The sequence below is a fragment of the Ammospiza caudacuta genome, chromosome 14 (genome assembly GCF_027887145.1).
Source record: "Ammospiza caudacuta isolate bAmmCau1 chromosome 14, bAmmCau1.pri, whole genome shotgun sequence".
Classification (NCBI taxonomy): Eukaryota; Metazoa; Chordata; class Aves; order Passeriformes; family Passerellidae; genus Ammospiza; species Ammospiza caudacuta.
This window is the reverse complement of record NC_080606.1, coordinates 12529175-12551907: the sequence shown is the minus strand read 5'-3', so window position 1 is coordinate 12551907 and position 22733 is coordinate 12529175. Positions and strand designations below refer to the sequence as shown.

General features: G+C 44.1%; 2 protein-coding genes across 3 annotated transcripts in view; one reads left to right on the top strand and one right to left on the bottom strand.

The window, feature by feature from the left end:
* Positions 1-16565, top strand: part of PLS3 (plastin 3) — a 49834-nt gene extending 33269 nt beyond the window's left edge. For both annotated transcript variants that reach the window (XM_058814341.1, XM_058814342.1), the window contains exons 3-16: positions 2859-3022; positions 5287-5416; positions 5847-5979; positions 7282-7363; positions 7999-8164; positions 9244-9386; positions 10728-10823; positions 11360-11555; positions 12183-12261; positions 12424-12538; positions 12658-12791; positions 13627-13750; positions 14312-14436; positions 15252-16565. In XM_058814341.1, the coding sequence (XP_058670324.1) occupies positions 2859-3022; positions 5287-5416; positions 5847-5979; positions 7282-7363; positions 7999-8164; positions 9244-9386; positions 10728-10823; positions 11360-11555; positions 12183-12261; positions 12424-12538; positions 12658-12791; positions 13627-13750; positions 14312-14436; positions 15252-15384 (1820 nt within the window). In that variant the 3' untranslated portion in view covers positions 15385-16565. The remainder of the gene's footprint in view (positions 1-2858; positions 3023-5286; positions 5417-5846; positions 5980-7281; positions 7364-7998; positions 8165-9243; positions 9387-10727; positions 10824-11359; positions 11556-12182; positions 12262-12423; positions 12539-12657; positions 12792-13626; positions 13751-14311; positions 14437-15251) is intronic.
* A 3282-nt stretch (positions 16566-19847) lies between these two features.
* LOC131564087 (nyctalopin-like) lies at positions 19848-21113 on the bottom strand. Its single transcript, XM_058814347.1, has one exon. The coding sequence runs from the start codon at positions 21111-21113 to the stop codon at positions 19848-19850; it is 1266 nt and encodes a 421-aa protein (XP_058670330.1).
* Between the last annotated feature and the right edge of the window lie 1620 nt (positions 21114-22733).

The window sequence follows — 22733 nt, the reverse complement described above, 5'->3', positions numbered from 1 at the left end:
TTTACTCTGTGAAGTAAATCAGTGTTTAATTTTTTTCCCAGAATACTATGGAAGAGTAGCTTGTACAAGTGGGTGTTTGGGATATTGTTAAGGGTTGCAAGAGCTTAGGTCCTGAGTCCTGAGGATCAAAGGTTATGAGTGAGTTAAGGTGTGTCCTTCACACTTGATTTTGTGCTGTTTGGTTGAGCCCAGTGCAGCCTTTGCTGATGGGCAAAATCTTTCTTTGTGCCATGCTGCTGACCTATGTGAGGTCCCTTGTGAGCGTGCATTTCAGTGGCTCTTTGTGTGGCAGAGCTCCTGTTTATTTTTCTTTTTAGTGCACAAAGGTAAATCTTTGAACTAAGCACACCTGGAGAGCTGGGAAGATGCTGATTGCAGGAGTGAATGAAACCAAACTGGGCAGATGTTGACCCAGCTTGGAGTAAATTCCTCATGCCTGCCCTGCAGGGTTTCATATGTAGAACCAAGATCTGAATAGGTTTCAGCATCCTTTTATCCATGTGTCCCTTATTGAAGTTACAGACTTTGGAGCTCAGTTTTCTGCTGTCTCACCTAAGAAGCTTCTGCCTCATTAAATACCATGTAAGGTTTTATCCCTTCTGCATCTGAATAGGCTCAGACATAGCACATGCAAGCCTGAATCAGAAACACTTCTGAATGCTTAACCCAGACAGATGAAGAGGAAAACCTTTACAAATCTGAATCAAAATTATATCCCATCAAGGATTCAATTTATATTTTGAAGTCTTAATTTTCTCTGTCCTTTCCTTGCTGTTTACATTTACTCTTAACATTTGGGTAGCTGTAAAACTTAGGTGGTGGATTGACTGGAAGAAGTGATAAACAGATGTTTTTGGATTTACCTGCTTAATTTGGGAGCATGCTGAGGAATTTTGGTTGGTTCAGTCAGGCACAGGCAAAAGCAAGGGGGTTGGCTGCAGGCTGAGGGTGAAAGTAAAGTTTTGTTTTAGGTTCATAGGCCTTGGAGATTAGGAAATCACTTCTTGACTTATTTTCCTCACTGGCTGTAAGGAGGGGAAAAGATGCATATTGCAAAGTTAGATTCACTAATAAAAATACTGTAATAGAAGAAGCTGTGATTTATCTAGAGGGGAAATAGTTTGCTCATGACATCTCAGGCTGGACTGTTAATAAATCTTGCCGTTGTAAGCTTGTATTATTTCAGAATAAAATTCTGAAACTGAGGGCCAGAGAGCAGCCTATTGTTATCATTAATCATTGCCCCAAACCACTTTATTTCCTCAGCACTGTTGTAAACACTGACTTCTCATGAAGTAGTTTAGTGTATTTATTATTCCATGGAATTGATGCTCTTCCTTAGTCTGAGACACAGAGACTGGGGTGTAGGAAGGACTACAGGTTTGCTCTGGTTACTTCAGTATTTGCCACTGAGCAGTTTCACTTTCTTTCTGACTGATAAAAACAATTGTAAAATTCCATATTCCCGTATGGATCTAGAAGATGAGGACTGCAATGGTGAGGTGCAATGGTTGGAGTGGTGGTGCAAATGTACTGCTTGCTGGAACACTGCTGTGAAGCAAAACCTAAAACCCACAGAATCCTCATTAAAAGTAAATTGACCTCCACAATTTGGTTAAAAAATAACCCTGGACCTTAGAGCTATCCTCATTGTTTTCTTTATTCTTGAAAGTATCTACCTTCAAGCATAAATACCCCAGTGGCTGTGGTGAGATTCTCTCTTGAAGACAACCAAATTCTGGGGCTGGTGCAGCGCTTCAGGCACTAAATTAACTTCCCTGGGCTGTCTGTAGCACTTGCCTGCAGCAAAGGGATTTTAGTATTTTGTTACTGAGCCAGTAACAGCACAACATGCCCTGAATCCCTGCCTCCCCAAAGATGGGGCTGGAGGGTCATGCTGGTGTCTTGAGGTGTGAATCTGGGCTGTGCAACCACTTCAAACACTCTGTCTGCTTGGGGACCCAGCTCTGCTAAAATGTGGGTGTCAGCTCTGCTGTGAGCAGCACTCTGCTCACCCTGGGGAAGGAGGCACCAACCCCTGCCTGTCCACAAAACCTCACTTGCCCTGAACAAGGTCTGGAGATGCTGGATTTGTGCTCAGTAGATGTGGTGATGTCCCCAGAGAGGTTGGGATCTGTGATGTGCAAAGCTCCAGTGTCACACCAGATTCTTGTTTTCTTCCTCCGAAAGGTGACACTATCTCACTAAACACATGGTGCTGCTGTGGCTTGGTGATAGACTGTGAAAGCCAATGTCCTGGCAGAGCATTCTTGGGCAGCAGTAAAATATCTGCAATTTGCTGTCAGTGTTATTGGAGAATATCATTGACAACATGGTAAAAATGCAACTGCAGAGCTGACTTGGTGTTTTTAGTTCAGAATATAAGAGGTGCTGTGTTTCATGACCATCTAGACCATCTATTTTTAACATGCAAGGGCTGTGGTATTTAGACACAAAAAGAGACATTCTGGGGATTGTTTATGAAAATACAGATGTTCTGTTGTGAAACTTTAACACCAGACTGGTCACATGTGCCCAGAGTCATCGTGGGCAGTCCCGCTTCAAAGCTGCTGTTGCCAGAGCTGGAGGGCTCCCAGGACTTGTGCTGGGGCACTCTCTGATGATGTGCTGTGTGTATTTACTGTGTGCCTTTGGTCCCTACGGGTGTCCTTAAAACTCCTTGATATTTTTGGTGTGGCCATCCTGCTGTGTGCCCATCAGCAGGTCCCCAGTGTGCAGGTTGCTCTCCATGAAGCTCTTGGACATGGGGGGTCACATTTTTGCCCCTCTGTTGGGGGTCAGTTCTGTCAGGTACAGGGACATTTCTAAAACCTTCTGCTGCCTCTTCTCTTCCTCAGACCTTAACAGCAATGGTTTCATCTGTGACTACGAGCTGCACGAGCTGTTCAAGGAGGCCAGCCTGCCTCTCCCTGGCTACAAAGTGAGAGAGATCATCCAGAAGCTCATGATTGATGGTGACAAGAACAAAGATGGGAAGATTAGTTTTGAAGAGTTTGTCTATGTAAGTGATATTTCTGAATTGCCAGCAGCCTGGGGGGGGGAGCCTTTTGGACAAAGCTAAGGAAGACCATAGAAGAGATTGAACTTGACTTCTCAGCCACTTTAACCTAATCCTAATTTTCTTTTGACAAACTTATTATTCTAGCCATGTAAAAATCAGCTCTTTGTACAAGTATCTGTATATGATCAGACTTTTGTGCTATTATTGACAGCCTTTAGATTTGGACAGAGGAGAAATATTGGTTGGTTTTTGAACAAAAACCAACCAACCAAAAAGAATCCTTGTGGTTTTAGTGTGTGATAGCTTCATTGGAGGCCAAAATACTGTTTCCGCATGATGTGACAACTGGAAAGAAAGACTTGCAATGATCCAAGCTTACAGTATTTACTGGAAGCTGTTCAGTTTTTCCAGGCACACAGATGAATGCTTGTTTTCCCTGTGTATCAGTATAACTTCCTTTCTCGGTTTAATGGGACTGCAAGTATTTGCTAAGGAGTTCAAAGGGCATCTCAAGACACACTTGGATTTGTGTTAGGTGCTAATCTAGGAAAATTCAAATCTCTTGCCTGGAAAAGGAATAACAGGAATAAGGTGATGGGTGCAAGCTGGAAGATCAGTGTTTTTTAGTAGAAATAGGCCAGAATTTAAACATTTATTAATTTTGACAAAAATGCAAGACTTCTTCAGTGTTTGTTTTTCATCCTTTGATGCTCTGATGACTGAATGCTGAAGGAGTAATTAACAAGTATGTGCAGTACATTGAGGGAGCTGTTTTCATGTCAATTAGTTTTCTTGATAGTTCTTAATTTATCTTCACTTTCTGTTCCTTAATTGTTTTCAGACCCTCTGAACTTTTTGAGTTCGGAGCCGATTAGTAAGTTGGAGTTTGCAGTTTGTAAACACTTGCATGCTGGGTGCATGTTTCAGCTGTTGGTTTGAGCTGGTCTATAACTCTTAACTTTGCACTAGGAAGGAAGAAATAAATCTCTTCTGTCACATTTGAAAGGTACTAATGATTGAGGAAAAACAAAATGTCTTAGGGCAGCTGAGGTGTACATTAACAATGCTTAGCTGGATGATTTTTACAAACTGAACTCTTGCTCTGAGCATTTTTGCTGGAGTTTATGGTACAAAGAATGGCATGAACTGTCTTTACATTGAGACCAAGTGATTTAGTGGTACCTCAGCATTAGAGCACCTATTCTCAATAATAACCCGGTAAATTTTAAAATAAATTGATCTAAAACAAAATCCTTGCGGTTAAAGCCAATCAACCAGAAATCCCCAACTTTTGGACTCTCATATCTTCAGTCAGCTTTACCTGATCAACCTCTGCATGCTATCAGGGGATGATTTAGCTGCACTGTATCATCATTTTGACTTGCCACCTCCCTGTGTTTAAGGGATGGGGAAGGTGAGGTGTGACAACCAGCAGCCTGACCCTGTAGTTTCATTGTCCTTTTCTGGGTAGTGTTTAGAGAACCTCTACACATTTCATTTGTATTTTCAGCTTGGTTTAAACTAGTTTAGTTTAGCTTTGAGAGAGTTACAGTAGACTTCCAGCCACTAAATGTGTTTTTTTACTAATAGCTGCTCAGTTCTGTAGGGCCTTGGGGCCACTAACAGTAGCATCCAACCTGTGCAAATGGCATGTGCAGTCTTCTGTGCTAAAGCATCTCTTCTGCTCTCCAACAAGAGGGTGCTTCACCAGTCAGGTGAAGCCTGCTGTTGAGGAAGGGGTAATCTTTACTTGGATGACTCGTTACACTTTATTGCAGATTTGACTGTTATATGCTTAAAGAGAGTTGTTGTTGTTGGGATGTGGATGAAGTCTTTTGTGTGAACTAAAGTCACAGTCACATGAGCATCTGGCTTACACAGAAGGGTTAATATTGCACCACAGCTTTCTCAAGTTTGGCCCTGCAGGACCTGCTGCATGTGTTACCTGTGCTCAGACTGCAAAGGTTTCATGGCTTTTTCTTGTGGTCTCTTGAAATCTACTTGTAAAGGTAAATCTGTGCAAGGTACTTCATGCCTAATGCTTCTGTTTCAATAGGCACTTGCAGTGTGTGTTTGAGAAAGTGGGATAACTCTGCCCACTGTCCATGTCAGATTTAATACCACTACACCCTTGCTGGGCCTTTCACGTTTGCTGTTTTTACTGTGAAGTTTGCTTTAAAGCTGAGAAGAAAAGCTCTTTCTGTGGTCCTTTTTCGTTTATGAAGATGGATTTTTCTTGCCTAACAGAGCACTTTCAATTGTAGATTTTCCAAGAGGTGAAAAGCAGCGATATTGCTAAAACATTCCGGAGAGCCATTAACAGGAAGGAAGGAATCTGTGCCATTGGGGGCACCTCAGAGCTGTCCAGCGAGGGCACCCAGCACTCCTACTCAGGTACCATCTGCCTCTCGCTCTTCTCTTGGGTTTTTGGAGGTCCTGTGCCAAAACCAGCCCATTTCTACCACACCATGCCATGTGCTGTGCTCTAGTTCTCTGAGAGCAGAGTGATCTCGCATCAGGGTGAAAGCAGGACAGAATTTATGTGCTGCAAATTTAATAGTGTAGAAGTTAAATGTGTTCTTATTTGCTTGCTGATTAAGTCCTTGTGTCACACTTGAGTATGATAAAGTTGTTAAGTATCAAGTAAATAACAGAAATATTCTGATAGTTGTGAACATCATCTTTCTTTATACTTCATGTGACCAAACAAATGTATGGTAATGATAGTCAGGCTGTTATTTCCCTGGGCTATTGTACTCGGCTTCTTTTGGGAAAATCTTTGTTATGAGAAAACCTGTATTAAATTTATGATTGGTTATCTTAGAGGAGGAGAAATATGCCTTTGTAAACTGGATAAACAAAGCCCTGGAAAATGATCCTGACTGTCGGCACGTTATCCCAATGAACCCAAATACAGATGACCTGTTCAAAGCTGTGGGAGATGGCATTGTGCTATGGTAAGTAATGATGGCTCTTGAATGAAAGAAGTTAAAAATCAGCAAAATAACTTTCTGAAAATGCAGTTTGGGGAATTTTCATCCTGTTCTAGGCTGGTTTTGTGACTGGTGTGTGTGCATAACGTTTTGCACATATTAAAACAGGCTCAGTCTCTCAGGCTTTTGTTGCCATTGTGTGATGCCTCAGCTTTGGTGCCAGCTGATATTTTCATCCAGTGCTTTTGTTTGGGCTTGAGACTGAGTTTGCTGAGGGGGCAGAAGGTGCTCTGTGGGAGCAGGAGTTGTCCTGGTGCAAACTCAGCTGGGTGCTGGATAGCTTGAGGAGAGGCACATGTGATAAATGACCCATTCTCTTGGATGTTTAGGCAGACAGTGTTCTCCATGGGAATGTTAGTGACCTTATTATGCATTAACCCAAAAATGGATTTTCTGGGAGTCTTCTTGTTCTTTTTAATAACTGCACTAAGTAGGTTTGGTGACTTATTCTGTTACATGCTGAGAACAGAAGGCATCCAGGGCTGCTAAATACCAGCAACCTTCTGTGTATGAGATTTTTGTTGGTTTTATGGGTTAGGTTCATTTGTTTTATTGTAAGTGAATTAATGTAGTGGAGAACTGGATCAGCCTGGAATTTCAGAATCTCTGTATCAATACACAAAGTAAGTTTAAGTGAGTTACCTCTTCTCTTTATACTTATGCTTTTATTTTTTAACTTTAGCTCATGATGCATATTTTTAGTTTATTTATTTCCCAAGTTTCAAGCAATTCATGGCTTTAGGCAAAGACTGAACTGAGTAGGAAGTAGTTCATACTACAAAGTATAAATTTGCCATTTTTGGTGTTGATTAAAAATTCATTGTGCTCACATGCTCCCCACTGAGCTCTCCAAGTGTTTGTTCTTTTTTGGGGCAGGTTTTCTTGCCAGCAGTAGTAAACCTTTACAATAGGAGGAAGTTTGTTGTCTTACTAGAATGTGCAGTGGATGTCAGCAGAGCAATGAGTCTTCACTAGTTCAGGAACTACACTGTGAATAATTCATGTGCTCTTTTTGCTCCAGCAGCTGAGATCAGTAGTGGCTGGGAACATGTTTAAAGTTTCAGGCTTAGCTATTAGTTACAAATACACTCTTGATGATGTAAATATTAACTTCTGATTTATGCAGTCTTGATTTTTATGTTAAAAAAATGACACAAAAACAAGCAGGCTAAAGGAAATGTGCTGTGGTATTGTCACAGTGCATTGAGTTTTGTTCAGATTAAATACTAAGTGTTTTTCAAATATCACTGTTTTTTCCCCTAACAGCAAAATGATCAATCTTTCTGTTCCTGACACAATTGATGAAAGAGCAATTAATAAGAAGAAACTCACACCATTCATAATTCAGGTATAAAAGCATTTCTGTATTTTATTTTCTGAAATTCATATTAATATAGAATTAATGATTGTTGCATGGTGGCTCAAGGCATTATTGGGAAATGTTGGAAAGGAGCAAATTTTATAGCTTCTGTTTAATTATTAAATGCAGTTTTGTACCATGCATAATTGACAGTTCTGTGGGCATGGTTAAAAAATGCTGAATTAATGACAGAATGGGTAAAGTAGCTGAAATGCTGTGCACATGTGATATTGCTGTGGTGATGAGGTACAGTACTGTCTTTTTTAAACAGTGTGATGTTGGTGTTAACCATGAATCATTTCATACTAGGGCAGGTTGTTTCTGTGAGGATCCCTCTGTGTGTGCAAATTAGTACTTCTCTAGCCTTATTCTTGTCGATGCCACTAGATGCAGCTAACTCAGAGGCTGAAACTAAATACCAGAGGCTGAAATTAAACCCTGGTGCCCAGTTCAGTTCTTATTGATTCAGCCTGCTGCCACACAGCTCCCTTAAAACTTCAGCTGGGAGTGTTTCCTCTGAGCTGGAGCAAGGACAAGGGGGGAACCTGCCCTGTGCTGGTGCTGGATGAAAGGGAAGGCAGCATCTCCCTGGGCTGTGTGTGACTGGGCTCTGCTGTTTGCAGGAGAACCTGAACCTGGCCTTGAATTCTGCGTCTGCCATCGGCTGCCATGTTGTCAACATTGGCGCGGAGGACTTGAGGGAAGGGAAGCCCCACCTGGTCCTGGGGCTGCTCTGGCAGGTCATCAAGATTGGCTTGTTTGCTGACATTGAGCTCAGCAGAAATGAAGGTAATGAAACCCTGAGTGATTCCTCTACAGCATGGACACAGCCTGGCTTGTGCTGCCAGCCCCAGCCCTGCCTCTGCCTCTTCTCTCCCTCCCCTGTGCTGGAAGGAGGATCATCAGGGTGTTGTTCTCCAGCCTGTTGGGAGCTGTGCAGCAGGGTTGTGCAGGTGGGCTCTGCCAGCCTGGTGATGTGTATCAGCCTTGCAGAGCTGGCTGAACACCAGCCTGTAAGTCAGGATGCAGCTTGGCTTGAGCCTGGGCACACACTGCTGGGTGATGCCCTAGGCTGCTCCAGCTGCAGCCTCCTGTGGTTTTGGGATGTGGCAAAAGCTGCTTGGATCCTTTTAGGATTATAGACAACTGCATAGCTTTCTCAAAAAAAGAAAAATTAAAAAGGGGGGCTTCAGCTCTGTGGTAGTTATTTGGTTCTAAAATCCTCCTTGCTACTGTCAGTGGAGCAGCTTGAGCTCTCACTTTGTCCTTGGTGGTGAGAGACTGATGCTGCACATCTCTCCCTGTGTTCACTTGGTCCTGCATGACAGCCTCCAAAATTTAAACTTTTTCAAATCATCTGAAGAGCTCTGATATTCCTGCATGTGCTATCAGAGCATCCAGATGGATGGAAGGGATTCAGTGTCTTTTATTTAAGCTTCCCCATCATGAAGTGTTGACATTGTTTGGTTTAGATTGAAAATTCATGGCAGAGAAAGCCCTGGCCAGCTGAAAGGGTGCTTATCTTGGCTCCTTTGGGTTTTTTTAATGGTGCTTATGAAACTGCTTGGAAGCATTTTTCATTGACATGGAAGTGCATTTGCATTTAGCTTCCTGTCATCAGCTTAAAAGACTGCACATAAAGTCCAGAGAATTTTGTTATACAAGAAAAGGAAAAATACTTTTTTACACATATATTTCTAGATCATTTATACTCCTCTCCGTGTAACAACCAACTCAGGAAAACTCTGCTAATACCCAGAATATTTTGACATAATCAGTAGTTGGTATTGTACCCCCCTGAAATCTTGCTGCAGCTTGAATTCTGTTTTGCAGGTTTGAGTCTTCCCTCACAATCCTTTTTCTTGTAGCACTGGCTGCCTTACTTCGTGATGGTGAAAATCTGGAGGACCTTATGAAGCTATCCCCAGAAGAGCTGCTCCTAAGATGGGCCAACTACCACCTGGAAAACGCAGGCTGGCAGAAAATCACTAACTTCAGCACAGATATCAAGGTACCAAAGCTCTCCTGGTTTGCAGTGCCTCAGAAAAGGCTGGGAGCTGGACAGGGATGTGTTTGCATGTGCAAATGAGGCCTTTCATCCTTGGCAGGACCTTTCTTGACCCTAACACACAGTGTGCTCTTACCAGGGGGGGTTTGGATGTTGTATTTGGGGTCCTGCAGTGCTGTTCTCTCTTGCCATGAGGGTGAGGCCAGTGTTGAACTGTCTGTTCCTCCAGTGCTGCTGTTGTGTGTTTTATTCAGCTATAAAACTGGTATTGCTTATATGTTTTCAAATGTCCTTAATCCATATTTTGATGAAGATAATGGGGGAAACGCTTCACTGGAGAGTGAGAGTTCCACACACTCTTGGCAGGTGATGGCATTTCATCTAAAATGTCATGGGCTGGAGAGAGGAAGGGAAAGAAGAGCTCTTATTCTTCACGCTGGGTTTAGTGGGAATGGGAGTGGGGACTCCTAAAGCTGCTTTTCCCATGTGAGTGGGGGCACTGGTGAGAAATGGAGGATGGTGACTCTGGGTCAGTGTGGGGCATCTGGACACTGGTCTCAGCAGTTTTTTATTGACATGGCCAGCAGTTTCAAGTAGGAGAAAGAAGATTGAGATAGAAAAAGAAATTGATAATTGAGATGTGTGAGGATCATAGACCTGACCTGTTGTGTGCATGGTCACTCTTATTCCAATTTCAAAATTACTTACAGTTTGCTGGTGGCTGTTGGCTTCTCTGGTGCATCCCCTAAGCTGCCATGATATGTTGAGGTGTTCCTTAGTGCTGAGGACTGAAAGGACATGTAGTTGATAATCACTGCAGCTCTTGGCTCCTCCTGCTTTGTGACCACCCTTGGCCTCTCTCCTCTAAGCTGTTCTAGCTAATGTGCAGGCACAGAAGAAAACATTCAAACATAATCAGCTTTTTGCTTGGAATTTGTCTTCACTGATGCATTTTCATAATTGCTGTAGCAGTAGGAATGGCTAGAGGTTAGGGCTGCCTTGGAGCATCTGGGGGCCATGAGTGTGAGCAACATGGGGTCATTGCCTCCTCCAGCCACTGCAGAGGTGGCTGTGACACCAGAGCTTGTAGCAAAGGCAGCTTTCAAGCAGTCAAACCACATAATTGTCTTCTTAAATATTTCTAACCTTTTCCCTTTGTTTCTTTTCCTGCTGCCTGGATTTCTACCATTGTGCTCTCTTTTAAGCTTACAGATTTTGGCAATTCAGTAAAGGTACATAAGCCAATTATGCGTGGTGACTTGTTAAAAATGAGCTTGAAATGAATTGTTATGGTGTATTCACTGCTGTGCAGGAGAGCTGAATTTTCTTTTTCGTTCATTTCAGGATTCCCGAGCCTATTTCCACCTCCTCAATCAAATTGCCCCCAAAGGGCAGAAAGAAGGAGAGCCTCAGATTGATATTAACATGTCTGGTTTCAATGTAAGTATTCAGGCTGTTGTGTCCTCATCCTGTAGGATCCTGAGCTCCCTGTACCCTGTCATTGCCCCATGACATCTGGGTAACCTGGCATCTTAATTTCTAGAGCGTGTACAGTGTCAGTGACCATGTGCACACCTCAGGTGTGTGCTCAATGAGTGCTTGCTGCCAGCCTGGTCACTACCCTCAAATTAACAGAGATAATTGAGAGATCCTCTGTGGACTTGCTCCATTTGGAAGTCAATAGATATATTGACTTCTTTTGAACCACTAAGTTCCGAAAGCAATAAAATTTGATGGCATGTGAGCTTGGAAAGAAAAGAATGCTAAGAAAATGTTAAGAAAGATAGCAAGACAAGGCATGACAATGGCACAGCAGCAGGGGTTGGTGTGTGTGCCTCATCCCTTCGCCTGGTTTGTGACTGATGCCAAACATGGGCTTGTGACATTGCTCCAGACAGTGGTCAGGAGCTTCCCATCTCCTGTGTGGTGTAGCCCAGTGTGTTCCATGACAGCTGCTGTCCCTTGCATCCCTGCAGGAGAAGGATGACCTGCGCAGGGCAGAGTTCATGCTGCAGCAGGCGGATCGGCTGGGCTGCCGCCAGTTCGTCACGCCGGCCGACGTGGTCAGTGGCAACCCCAAACTGAACCTGGCCTTCGTGGCCAACCTGTTCAACAAGTACCCAGCACTTACCAAGCCTGAAAACCAGGACATCGACTGGACCCTCTTGGAAGGTGATGGCCCTTATCAGTCACAAAATTAGCAGGGGGGGGACTGTCTAAAGTAAACAGTTGTGTCATTGGAGGCTGTGATATCTGCAGAGATATCTCTGTTGAATTAACACTTATGATTTGAGGCTTCAGTGCTGCAGCAGGTGTTCACTCATTTGGGGCACATGAGAAGGGCGCCTGGCAGCCTGTTCAGCTGCTCTGACCCTGTAGGCACTCTGCCAGCAACCCATCACTCACCATGCTGGGGAATTTGGTTTTGCCATTTCTTGTGATGGGCAAGAATATCTCAGAAATGCAGTGAGATATCCATGGGAATGCTAATTGTTGGCACAACTGGGACTGGGCTGTGACAGCAGTTAGCTAACACCCATGTGAAAGACCTTTCTGCTCCTTTTTCTTTCAGAAAGTGCAAAAGGCTCTTGTGAGGCCTGAGGAAATCAAAATTACATCCAAGACTAGATAGCAGGGTCACCCTCTTCCTTTGAAAAAAATTATAAAAAAATTACTCTTTCTCTGCTTAAAACCTCCTGGTGAGCTCTGCTGCTCAAAGCTCCCTGCCTTGCAGGGTGGAAAACCCTGCTCAGCTTTGAACTTGCAGAATTTGCACTGACCCTGTTTTCCATCATGTAGGAGAGACACGTGAGGAGCGGACCTTCCGCAACTGGATGAACTCCCTGGGTGTGAACCCCCATGTAAATCACCTCTATGGGTAAGCTTCAGGCTCTTTGGGAGACACAGCTTTTTTTTTCTTTTTATTGTTGTTGTTGAAATTGCAAACACTTGTAAAGAATAGTAATTATTCATGATGTGGCAAAGTCAGAGTGCACTCAAATCTTGATGCATTAGACTTAATCCATGTTTTCCACTTTAGTGATCTCCAAGATGCACTGGTAATACTACAATTATATGAGAAGATCAAAGTTCCTGTTGACTGGAATAAGGTTAACAAGCCTCCATACCCTAAACTTGGAGCAAATATGAAAAAGGTAAACATGACAAAGGAATTTAAAGGAAGCCAGTGACACTAAAACTTCCTGTTCGAGGCTTCCAGTCAAGTGTAGGTGTTTGTGAGTGATTTTGCTGTTTAAACTCTTGTCCTGTGTAGCTGGAAAACTGTAACTATGCTGTAGACTTGGGAAAGCATCCAGCTAAATTCTCCCTGGTTGGCATTGGAGGCCAAGATCTGAATGATGGAAACCCAACGCTGACACTGGCCTTGGTCTGGCAGTTGATGAGAAGGTAGGACCCCTCTCAAACATGTGAAACTTGAGAATGGAGTACAGAATTTGGGAAGTTTCTTCCACGAGAGCGTTGCAGTACAGGTCACTCAGAATGATTGTAAAACCTCTGTCCTTTGGGGGATGTCTGAGACACACCTGGACAAAACTGTGATAGAGCTCAACATGAGACTGGAGCAGACTCCTCTGGACTGCTTGTTGGTGGAGCTGTGATCATCCTGTGACAAGGATCACCTCTCTTACCTGCTCAAGTCTGGTCCACAGGCAGAAACCCTGAGCAGTAACATTACACAACTTTTATGTTCTGATTTTTAAATGGAAATTGAGAGGGAAACATTCTGAGGCTGCTTTATAGACCTCTTCTGCATTGGAATTTGAGAAAGAAGAAACTTAATAACAGACAAAATTGATCTTCCTGTTAGCTAGTTCTTAAGAATTGTAAGATTATGCAAATATATGTCTGGAAAAAAGGTGCATGGTAGCTCCTTATTTGACATTAGAGGTCTTAATGCCAGCTCCTGAGGTAATCCACACCTTTTAGGTAATGGAGCAAATGCTCAATGATAAAACAGTTTAACAAGTGTCCTGAGACCAGGCAATTTTGTGAGCTCCTATTAAAGGACATGAAATGCTAGAAGGACTGATGCTTTAACAGAAATCGCACTTCAGATAAGACACGTGGTTCTTTCTTTTTGCTAAAGGAGTTAAAAAAAAAACCCAAACCCAGAGCTGAGACTGTGTAAAGACTTTCTAAGCTGCCATGGCTCATGTTGCATCCTGGCTGCATGGCTTTGTCCTGGCTCTGTGCCTAATCTGTTCTCTCTGCTGGTTCTCAGGTACACACTGAATGTCCTTGAGGACCTGGGTGATGGTCAGAAAGCCAATGATGACATTATAGTCAGCTGGGTAAACCAGACCCTGAAAGAAGCTGGCAAGTCCACCTACATCCAGAACTTCAAGGTATAAGTTCCCTTCTTGCCTACAAAAGGAGATGAGTGCCCAAAATTTTTTTCCTTGGCTGGAGGAACAGGAGGGGCATCTTAGAAAGGAGTTGAAACAGGACAGGATTCAGACTGTGCTGGGAACTGAGTAGCTTCATGCTCTAAGACAGGAGAGTGTTTAGGACTGCTCATAGTGGGGAGCAGTGCCTGAGGAGGGAGGGTGAGCAGGATCTGTGGCAGAGATGGGAGGTGAGATGCTGGCAAGCAAAGGGGCTGGAGCTGGTGTGCGTTTGGAGGTGAACATTTTGCCTTGGGCTGTGCTCAGCAGGGCAGAGCTCCTGCCTGCACAATGATTACTTCTTTGGATTGCCAGAGCACTTGCAGTAAATTGGAGTAATAGTACTGTATTATCACCAAAGCTGAGGCAGCAGTTTGGTTTTCCCTCTGGTCCACCTGGGAATAGTCACTAACACCGCTGCTTTGAAAGGGCTCATTTAAAACTTCTCTGGTTGCAGAGCGACTGAATTAAGGTGAGAATTACGGACACTCATCTTTACTTCTCTGTCCCTGTATTCTCTAGGACAAGACCATCAGCACAAGCTTGGCAGTTGTGGATTTAATTGATGCCATCCAGCCTGGTTGTATCAACTACGACCTCGTAAAGACTGGTCAGCTATCGGAAGATGACAAGCAAAATAACGCTAAGTGAGTTTGCTCTCTCAAAAGCTGTTTGGCATTGAAAAGGTGCACATTCCATGTGCTGGCCTCAAGCTGCAGGTGTTTTGACCAGTTCATTGCTGCGGTTTTCAGTCTCTTTTAGCACAGTACTCTTTACACAGGCAGCACTTTGTGAGATGGAGTTGCTGTCCTTGCCCGTGACACTGGAGGGAGCAGTTGGCTGAGCTCTGGCTCACTGAGAGAAATGCAGAGCAGCTCTGGCAGTTCTTACCAGTGACTCTCCATTTCTCACCTGTTTGTTCAGGCATTTGAAGTGTTCAGCTGGTGGCTCAGAGTTTTAAAATTGAGCCCTTGTATGTCTTATGTCTTGTTGAATCATCACAGATTGTCAAGTTTAAAGTATGCATATTAAAGCATGTCTTTGAAATGTGTGTTCTGTGACTGTTCTGCAGTGGCAGAATGACAGCAAAATTTCTGGCAGATAATAGTCTCACTTTATTATTCATAAGGAGCAAACAGAAAAGGAAGTGTTACATGATTAATCCTTCATTATATATGTTATTAGCCCTAACAAATATTAATTAAAATTCTTTAACTGTCAGTAAAGTGGACTTGACATTCAAAGGTCAATTTGCACATTAAAAACACTTTACTGTGGAAAAGGAAAACAGCAAAAAATGAGAAAAACTTGTAAAACAGAAGGATGTGGTGTGAATAAACTGTCCCACATCTTGAATCTTAATACAGAATAGGTGAAATTGTGTTGGATAGGGCAGGATTTGACTTGCCATTTACTGATAGCAGTCTCAGTGCTGACCACCTTATCTTTCCATGGTGAATAGGTATGCTGTGTCCATGGCAAGAAGAATTGGTGCCAGAGTTTATGCTCTTCCAGAGGATCTTGTGGAGGTGAAGCCAAAGATGGTCATGACCGTGTTCGCCTGCTTGATGGGCAGAGGAATGAAGCGAGTATAAAAGGGATGATCCATGTAAAGAAAAAAAAAACCAAAATGCAACAAAAACCCAACCTGCCACCCTGGGTGCATGAGTAGCAGATGGGCTGTGACCACGTTGAAATGCTGTTGGCCTTGGAACTGTTGAAGTTCAAAGGACTTTGTTTTGCTTTGCAAGACAAATTTATTAAAATTCTCAGGGGGAGGAGTTATAACCAACAGATGTGCTCTTTTCCCAAAGGAAAGTTTAATTTATCAAGAGCTCACAGAAATGCATTCATAGCAGACCTGCATCTTGCAATATTGCTCTGGAGCTGTTTTCACTCCATTATTTCTCAAATACTTGATGTGTGGTTTTATACCCTTGAGGGCTATAAGGTGGTTGGTATAAGTTGTAATGGAAACAAATCTAATTTCTGTCTGCAGTCCACTTTAATTTCTGTCATACAGTCCAAGCATATTTTAGTTTTGACCACATCCTTAATTTTGCAAATAAATCTACAGTACAAGTTGGGACCTGCAGGCCAGCTCGCAATGCTAAATGAGAAATGTGTAATTAGGAAGATGTACTTCCTCTGGTATTCTTTGTACATGGTGCTTTTTTGTACATCTAACTATTTTGATTACTTTACAAATAAAGCATGGCAGTTTTTTCTCTTGCTGCTTATAAAAAGGGGTATTTTTTTGTTTGTTTGTTTGTTTTTTAAGGTTATACTGCATGTGATAATACCACCATCCTTGGACCTCTTGCAGTAACATATGATCATGTTGCTGATGGCACGGTTACACCTGAGAATGGAAGTGAATGCATTTTTGTATGCATCTTGGTTCAGTTCTGTGCACCTAGAAAATAATTTTTACAAAAATCTGCATGAAAACTATAACTTTTTTATTTAAAATGCTGTTAGATACAAAACCATATTACATTGTGGAGAGGTTTTGTGCAGGGAAGAGGCAAATGGTATAAACAGCAGGGTTCAATAAAGTGAACAGCAACTGTGCTGGAATATAAAATTATTTTTAGAGATAAATGGAAGGAAGCATTGTCGCCAAAGAAGGAAGATGCTGTATCCATAGGATTTCATAATCTCTTGCTTTGGCAAGCTGTTTGCTATATTTTGAGATCATATTGCTATTCCAAGCTATTCAAAGTGATGTAATATGGTGGCAAAGCATCAGTTGAAATAAAAACATTTAAATACATGCTTCTCTCCTTATTTGCACTGACCCAGCATGGCAGCCTGTCTTCAGTTCCAACTGATGCCACACACAGTCTTCATCTTTATTAGCCTGATGTAAATCTGATGCCAGGTACTGGTCCTTCAGAGCATGGTGAGGGGTTGGTGCTGCTGGGAAAGGTCCCTGAAAAGCAAAGTTGGTTTGAAGCTGCAGCTGCTGTGATGTTGTGCCTTGGGGGTTTCAGAGGTTAACATTTTTGTGACTATTTGTATCACTAATTTAGTGAAAGGGAATTAATTTTCCTGTGTGTAGGAGATGGAAAAAGGGCAGGTGAAAAGGAGGAGATGGGCAGGAGCCCTGCCAGCTGCAGGGGTGGCACCAGCTGGGAGTGCTCCCTGCTCTGGCTATGGGGTGTCACAAAACCACCCCAGTGATTCCCTGCATGGAGCCTCGTGCAGAGCTGGCTGGAAACTTTCCACTGGTACAATTTTTTCACAAGAGAAGTATGTTAACAAAGCTTCCCACAGGAAATTGCATGTTTTCACTCAAGATGGAGCGATATACTGTAAGTAGAGTCACAGCCATCCCACTGAAACTGTTCTGGTGATTTATGGCACTGGCTGGGGGTGTGGTGTGATTAAGGTCAAAATTCTAGGACTTTGGAAGTGGCCATGTGCATCTGTACTTTGTTGCCTCTTTTGCCTCTGGTACCAGGTTGAAGAGGGAGAAATGGGTAATTTGACAATTACAGAACGGGAAAGCATCTCCTTGGGCTGGATGTATTTAAGGAAGAAAAGTTTGGGGTCTAAGCAAAGTGGATCTCTCACACTGAAGGTCCAGTGCAGTGCAATCAGGACAAATCCAGTGCTTTCCCTCCACTCTTAACAAGCAGGTTTTCAAGTAGTTTGTTTTGTCAAACACACCTTAAATTTTCAAATCACATCAAGGAGATGTAAACTTCAGGACATTTCCTTCTTCCTGCAACTCTTCTTGCTCCTTAATATTAAATTATTTGTTAGTATTTATACTTAGTTTTGCTTCTTCAATTACATGCTTTTTTGTTTGCAAGGCTTTTTTTAACATTGTCAGCTTTGTTCATACTGATTTATTTTTTTTAAACAGTTGGACTTGTTGCTGCCCTTGTGGGTGCATGTTGTTCTTATCCTGCATGTTAACATCCTCCTTCAAATATCTTTACCAGCCCAGACGGACTCCTCAGGGTCTGTGTTTTCTGGCCTTCTTGTATTCCTTGCAAGTTTCATTTTTTGTGGATTAAAAATGTGGCCACATGTTCTCCCTGAGCACACTGTGTATAACTTGTTAAATATCGCTATGACTTTTTATCATAGCACAGAGGAAGCAATTTAGTTGTGTTCCTGTTACTCTTTAATGAGGTGGTGGTGTAAAAGTGGAAGGAATGTTTTCTCAAAGTGTTCAGAGAAGGCAAGGTTCTTGTCCATATAAATTTTTCACCAATTTGTATTATTCAATGGAAAAATTGAATCTTTTAGGGACATAAGAAATTGCTGAGGTGGACTTTTTTGCTTTTTTGCTTCTGCCTTTTTCGATTGCAGCTTGACAGAGTAATTCAAAAGCAAGAAACCAGCTGGAGTATTTTTCTACCACTTCTCAAAGTATGTGAAGCTGAGGGACATGAAGATGATGAAACAGCACAGACAATGTAAGCAAAAATTTATTGTATTGGCCGCTAAATGCTTTGCACAAACGTAACCACAAATACAATGAGGTGCAGCATGTGTGGTTGTGTGAAGCCTCACTTTGTCCCTTCCCTGGTGTAACAAAAAAGGTTGGTCCTGCTCTGCACTCCATGGCAGGTTTCCCATGTCAGATTGTGCAGGTTTGTGTGTTTTCAGCCCTAAACAAGGGTTTATTTCTCTCTTATCAGCTTGGGGTAATTCCTCTAAGGACAGGGACAAGTGTGGTGTGTCTGGCACACATTCCTTTGCTACCTTCTGTGAGCACCTAGTAAACATTGGATAAGGGTGTTTCATATACCTGCACAAATGGAAAATTCCATTTGGGAGGACAGAGAAGGCTGATCTGTGTCTCCCAGCAGCTGAAGGGAGGCAGACCTGGGATGTGACACTGGAATTGTGCTGGGACAGAGTTCCTTAACAGCATACAGGGAGATAGACACAGCTTGTACAGACCATCCCTGAGGCAAATGACCTCCTTGCACGGGTAAATGCAGAGCCACATTAGCTGAGGTTCAGTGCTGTGAGGAACACCTGGGTGATAAAATGTTTTACATGATGGTGCTTTTGCCCACACCTCCCACGCATTCCAGCAGCAGAGATCCCCATGTGCCTGCTGTGGGAAGGCACCATGTGCTCACAGTGATGCTGATGGACTGGGCCTTTTCTCAGGACTCCAGATGTTCTGGAGCATGTGCAATTTATTCCTATTTCAGCAGTACTCACTCACAATATTCCCAGTATGGGCTGGGAACAGGAAGGCAGCCCCTCCCAGGCAGGTCACACCTGGCTGTGGTCAGTTGGGAAGTGGGGAGGGCAGAGGAGAACATGCTTCCTGGCCCCACATCACCAGCCACAAGCCCCAGTCCTGAACTTCCCAATTTGACCATTTGCATTGAATTTTGATGTTAGCATTTCAGATTAGACTATTACCCATAAAGGAAATAATACATTCCTATATATTGAAATTTCTTTATTTGCATATAAAATCCAAATGCCATCAAAACCATTGTTCATAATCAAATGTCAAGAAAACAAATAATCAGCCTCCACTTTGTAACCGAAATGTCTTGGCCTCGTGCTGGGCAGGTTTGCCCCCAAGCAGGCAGCATGGGCCGGATAGCTCAGTCCTTTGGGGGCAGACTGTCCGAGTGCCCAGGCCACTCTTAGCCACAGGCAACCTTAGCAAGCTTAAGAGATATCAGCTCTTTTTTAGTGATTATCAGCTCTCATATGATTTCAGCTCTTTGCTTGCTAAGGCGCTGTTGCAGGCTGACCGAAAGGCAGACGCGAGAGGAGAAGGCAGCTGGAGTTCCACAGCAATGGCTTTACTGGGGTCTGTGAAGAGTTCCAGCGATGGCTCTTCTAACCAGAATGGGCTAAAACAGCCCTTTATATAGGGTATAGGGGGATCCAAAATTGTCCAAGAGCAGGGGTTAAGGGAAAGTGACCTATGGGGTTACAACTGGGGTCTGAAAGGCAGAAGAGAGGGGCTTCTTGCTTTTTCACCAGGACTTGGCATTTCCTATCTTTAGGCCTCTTCCCTCCACGGAGCCCTAGCAGGCCCAGAGCCTGCTACACTGGAACACCATTAAAAGGCGGCCAGCAGGGTGCCCCATCCCCATGTGTGGCAGGCAAGTGCCAGCAGGATGAGCTGGCCTGGCAGGGCGGGAGGCCTGGGGGCCACGCTGGTGCCAGCCACCCTGCACCTGTCCTCGGTGGCCATCTCCAGGGGCACGGGGCAGTCCCCCAGGAGGCCAGGGAGGGGCTGCTGGGCTGCTGTGGCGTTGGCAGGGCCCGGGAAGGCACAGTCCAGGCCCTGGATGAGCGCGGCCGTCCAGCGCCGCAGCCAGAGCGCGCTGCAGTCGCAGCTCCAGGGGTTGTGGGACAGGAACACGTACCTTAGCCTGGGCAGGGAGGAGAACAGGCCCACAGGCAGCGAGCTGAGGTTGTTCCTGCTCAGGTGAAGGAAGTGCAGCTTGTTTAGGTGCAAAAAAGCAGAGTCTGAGATGGAGGAGATTTGATTGTTGTTCAAGTACAAGTTTCTCAGGTTGAGCAGCTGCCTGAAGGTGCAGTCCACAGCAGTGATTCTGTTGGCTTCAAGGTGCATGGTCTTGAGCTGGATCAATCCTTCAAAAAGCTGATTAGGCAAATCAGTGATGAAGTTGTGGCCTAAATTTAACATGCCCAGTCTGAGAAGCTTTGAGAAAGCTCCGTTTTGGATGATCCATATCCGATTCTTCCTGAGATTGAGATCATTCAGGGTTTCCAGGTCCTTCAGGGAATCTCTGCCGATGGCCTCTATGTGATTGCCCTCCAGGGACAGCCTCGTGAGGCTGGAGAGGTTCCTGAAGGCTTGTGGGACATACCTCATGTTATTGGAGGCTAAATCAAGCCTTTCTAAAGAAGGCAAGTGTGAAAATAGAAGTGGGTGGATTTCGAAGATGTTGCAGTGGGACAAATCCAGGCTGATGAGGTTTAATAGTCCTCTGAAAGTGTTTGCATGCAGGTAGGTGAGGCGTGAGTTCCTGCTGAGGTGCAGCTCTTGCAGCCTGCTGAGAGCATGGAAAGTTCCTGGGGTCAGGAAAGTCAGATTGTTCCCATCTAGCCAGAGGCTGTGAAGGAAAGTCAGGTTTCTGAAGGTGTTGGTGTTGAGAATCCGCAAATAATTGTTGGAGAGGTTTAGAGAGATGGTGGATGGTGCTATTTCTCCAGGTAGGGTTTTCAGTCCAGCTCTGTTGCAGAGGATGGTCTCTTCAGATGTACATTTGCACATGCTTGGGCATGAATTGGAGACATTCAGACTCAGCCCAGCCTTTGCTGCACAAGTAAATATAAATATAGCGAGAAAGAACATGACCAGCCACACATCAGCCACAGCATCTAATACCTGATGGATTGTAGAGAAGGCAAGAAAAAGAGCATGTACCTTTTGGGCAGGTGAACCACAGGCAGGGCAGGGTTGGTTGGACTGTGCACAGTGAAAATAAATCAGCTGGTTCCTCCTGCTGCAGCCCCGTGGGGATTAAGTGTTTAGGCACGTCAGAGCTGATCAAGTGCTACCCTGAGAGGCAGGGAGACTTCTCAGCCCAGGGTCATGCTCTGACAGTGGCTTTTCTCACCTCCTGCCCTCTGCAAACAGCAACAGGTAACATACTTCCCCTGGCAGCTGTCTGGGACAGGCTCCTGCTCATGGCTTATCACCATTCTCAGAGTCTGCTTGGCAGTTGCCTCACAAAAACTATTCTGGGAAAAAAATTTGTGATTTTCTGCAGCTGGAGCTTCAGCAAAGGCAGTGGAAGGTGGCTCTGCCATCCAGGTGTGAGGTGAGGGCTCTCAGCCTGACAGAGGCTGCACACACTGACAGATGCCCCAGGCTCAGGGATTTCCCTTGGTGATGGCTGTGACTCTCCTGCAGTAAAATGGGAGACTGCCAGGAGCTCTGCAAGCCTCACGTTCTCTGACATGAGAGACATTTCTCTGACATTTTTCTCTGGGAAAGCACAGGGAAGTGCGGTGTCCTGGCAGTGCCTCTTCTTGGGATAAGCCCTGAGCCATCTATGAGGGGTGAAAAATGAACCCTGTGGTTGAAACAGGGAGCACCCCAAGGGCACACTGTCCTTCCTAGGGCACTGCTTGTCTCCAGCAGGTCTGAAGATGCCACTGAGAAACTGGAGCAGGACTTGGGTCCTTAAATATCTGTGTCCTTGCCCTGCCCTGTTTTTTATCCTATATTCATGGTGCAAAGGGAAAGTGCATTTGGGGGCCTGATTGATGAACTCAGCAGCCAGGGATCAGCAATTTCCAGACTGATCATTCTGCAGGAGGACCAGACACAGGGCTTGCAGCTGATGGGTCATTAGTGACACAATTGTTTCTCTTGTTTTTGTCACTCTTAATTTCTTTTCCACTTCTCTCTGCTGGAGTTCTCATGTGTTCTGATGTGCTTGAAGCACCTTTTGTCAGCTCCCTGCCTTCCAGTGCATTTCCTTGCTCTTAATTCCTGGTCTGGCTCAGCTTTTTCCTTTTTTTCATTTTTTACAGATTGGGTTTTCTTTCTGTCCCCTGTTCTGCCAGGTCTGTCCAGACAGTGGCCAAACCCCCAAATATACAGTATGCCCAACAGTAAGTGTGACATGGACAAGTTTGCAGCTCTGTTGTTTTCTCAGCAGAAGCAGATTATATTTTCTGTGCTGTTAAATCACTATATTGGCTTCAGCTACTTCTGTTTTCTTCTTCATTTTTTCAAGCAGCAATCCCCTGAAGAACAGCTTCTCCCTGGAAGATTGGCCAGGATGATCATGTTGTGTAATGGAGAGCATCCTCCAGCTGTAAACAACATCATTTATTTAGTTAGACAGGCTTTGGTGCAGTGTTACTGGGGGCCAAAATCTGGTTTCCACCACGAGCAGCAGTGTTGGCACCATGCCCAGGGCTGGTCCTGGGAGCCCCAGAGGAAGGTGGAAATGTGCACTGC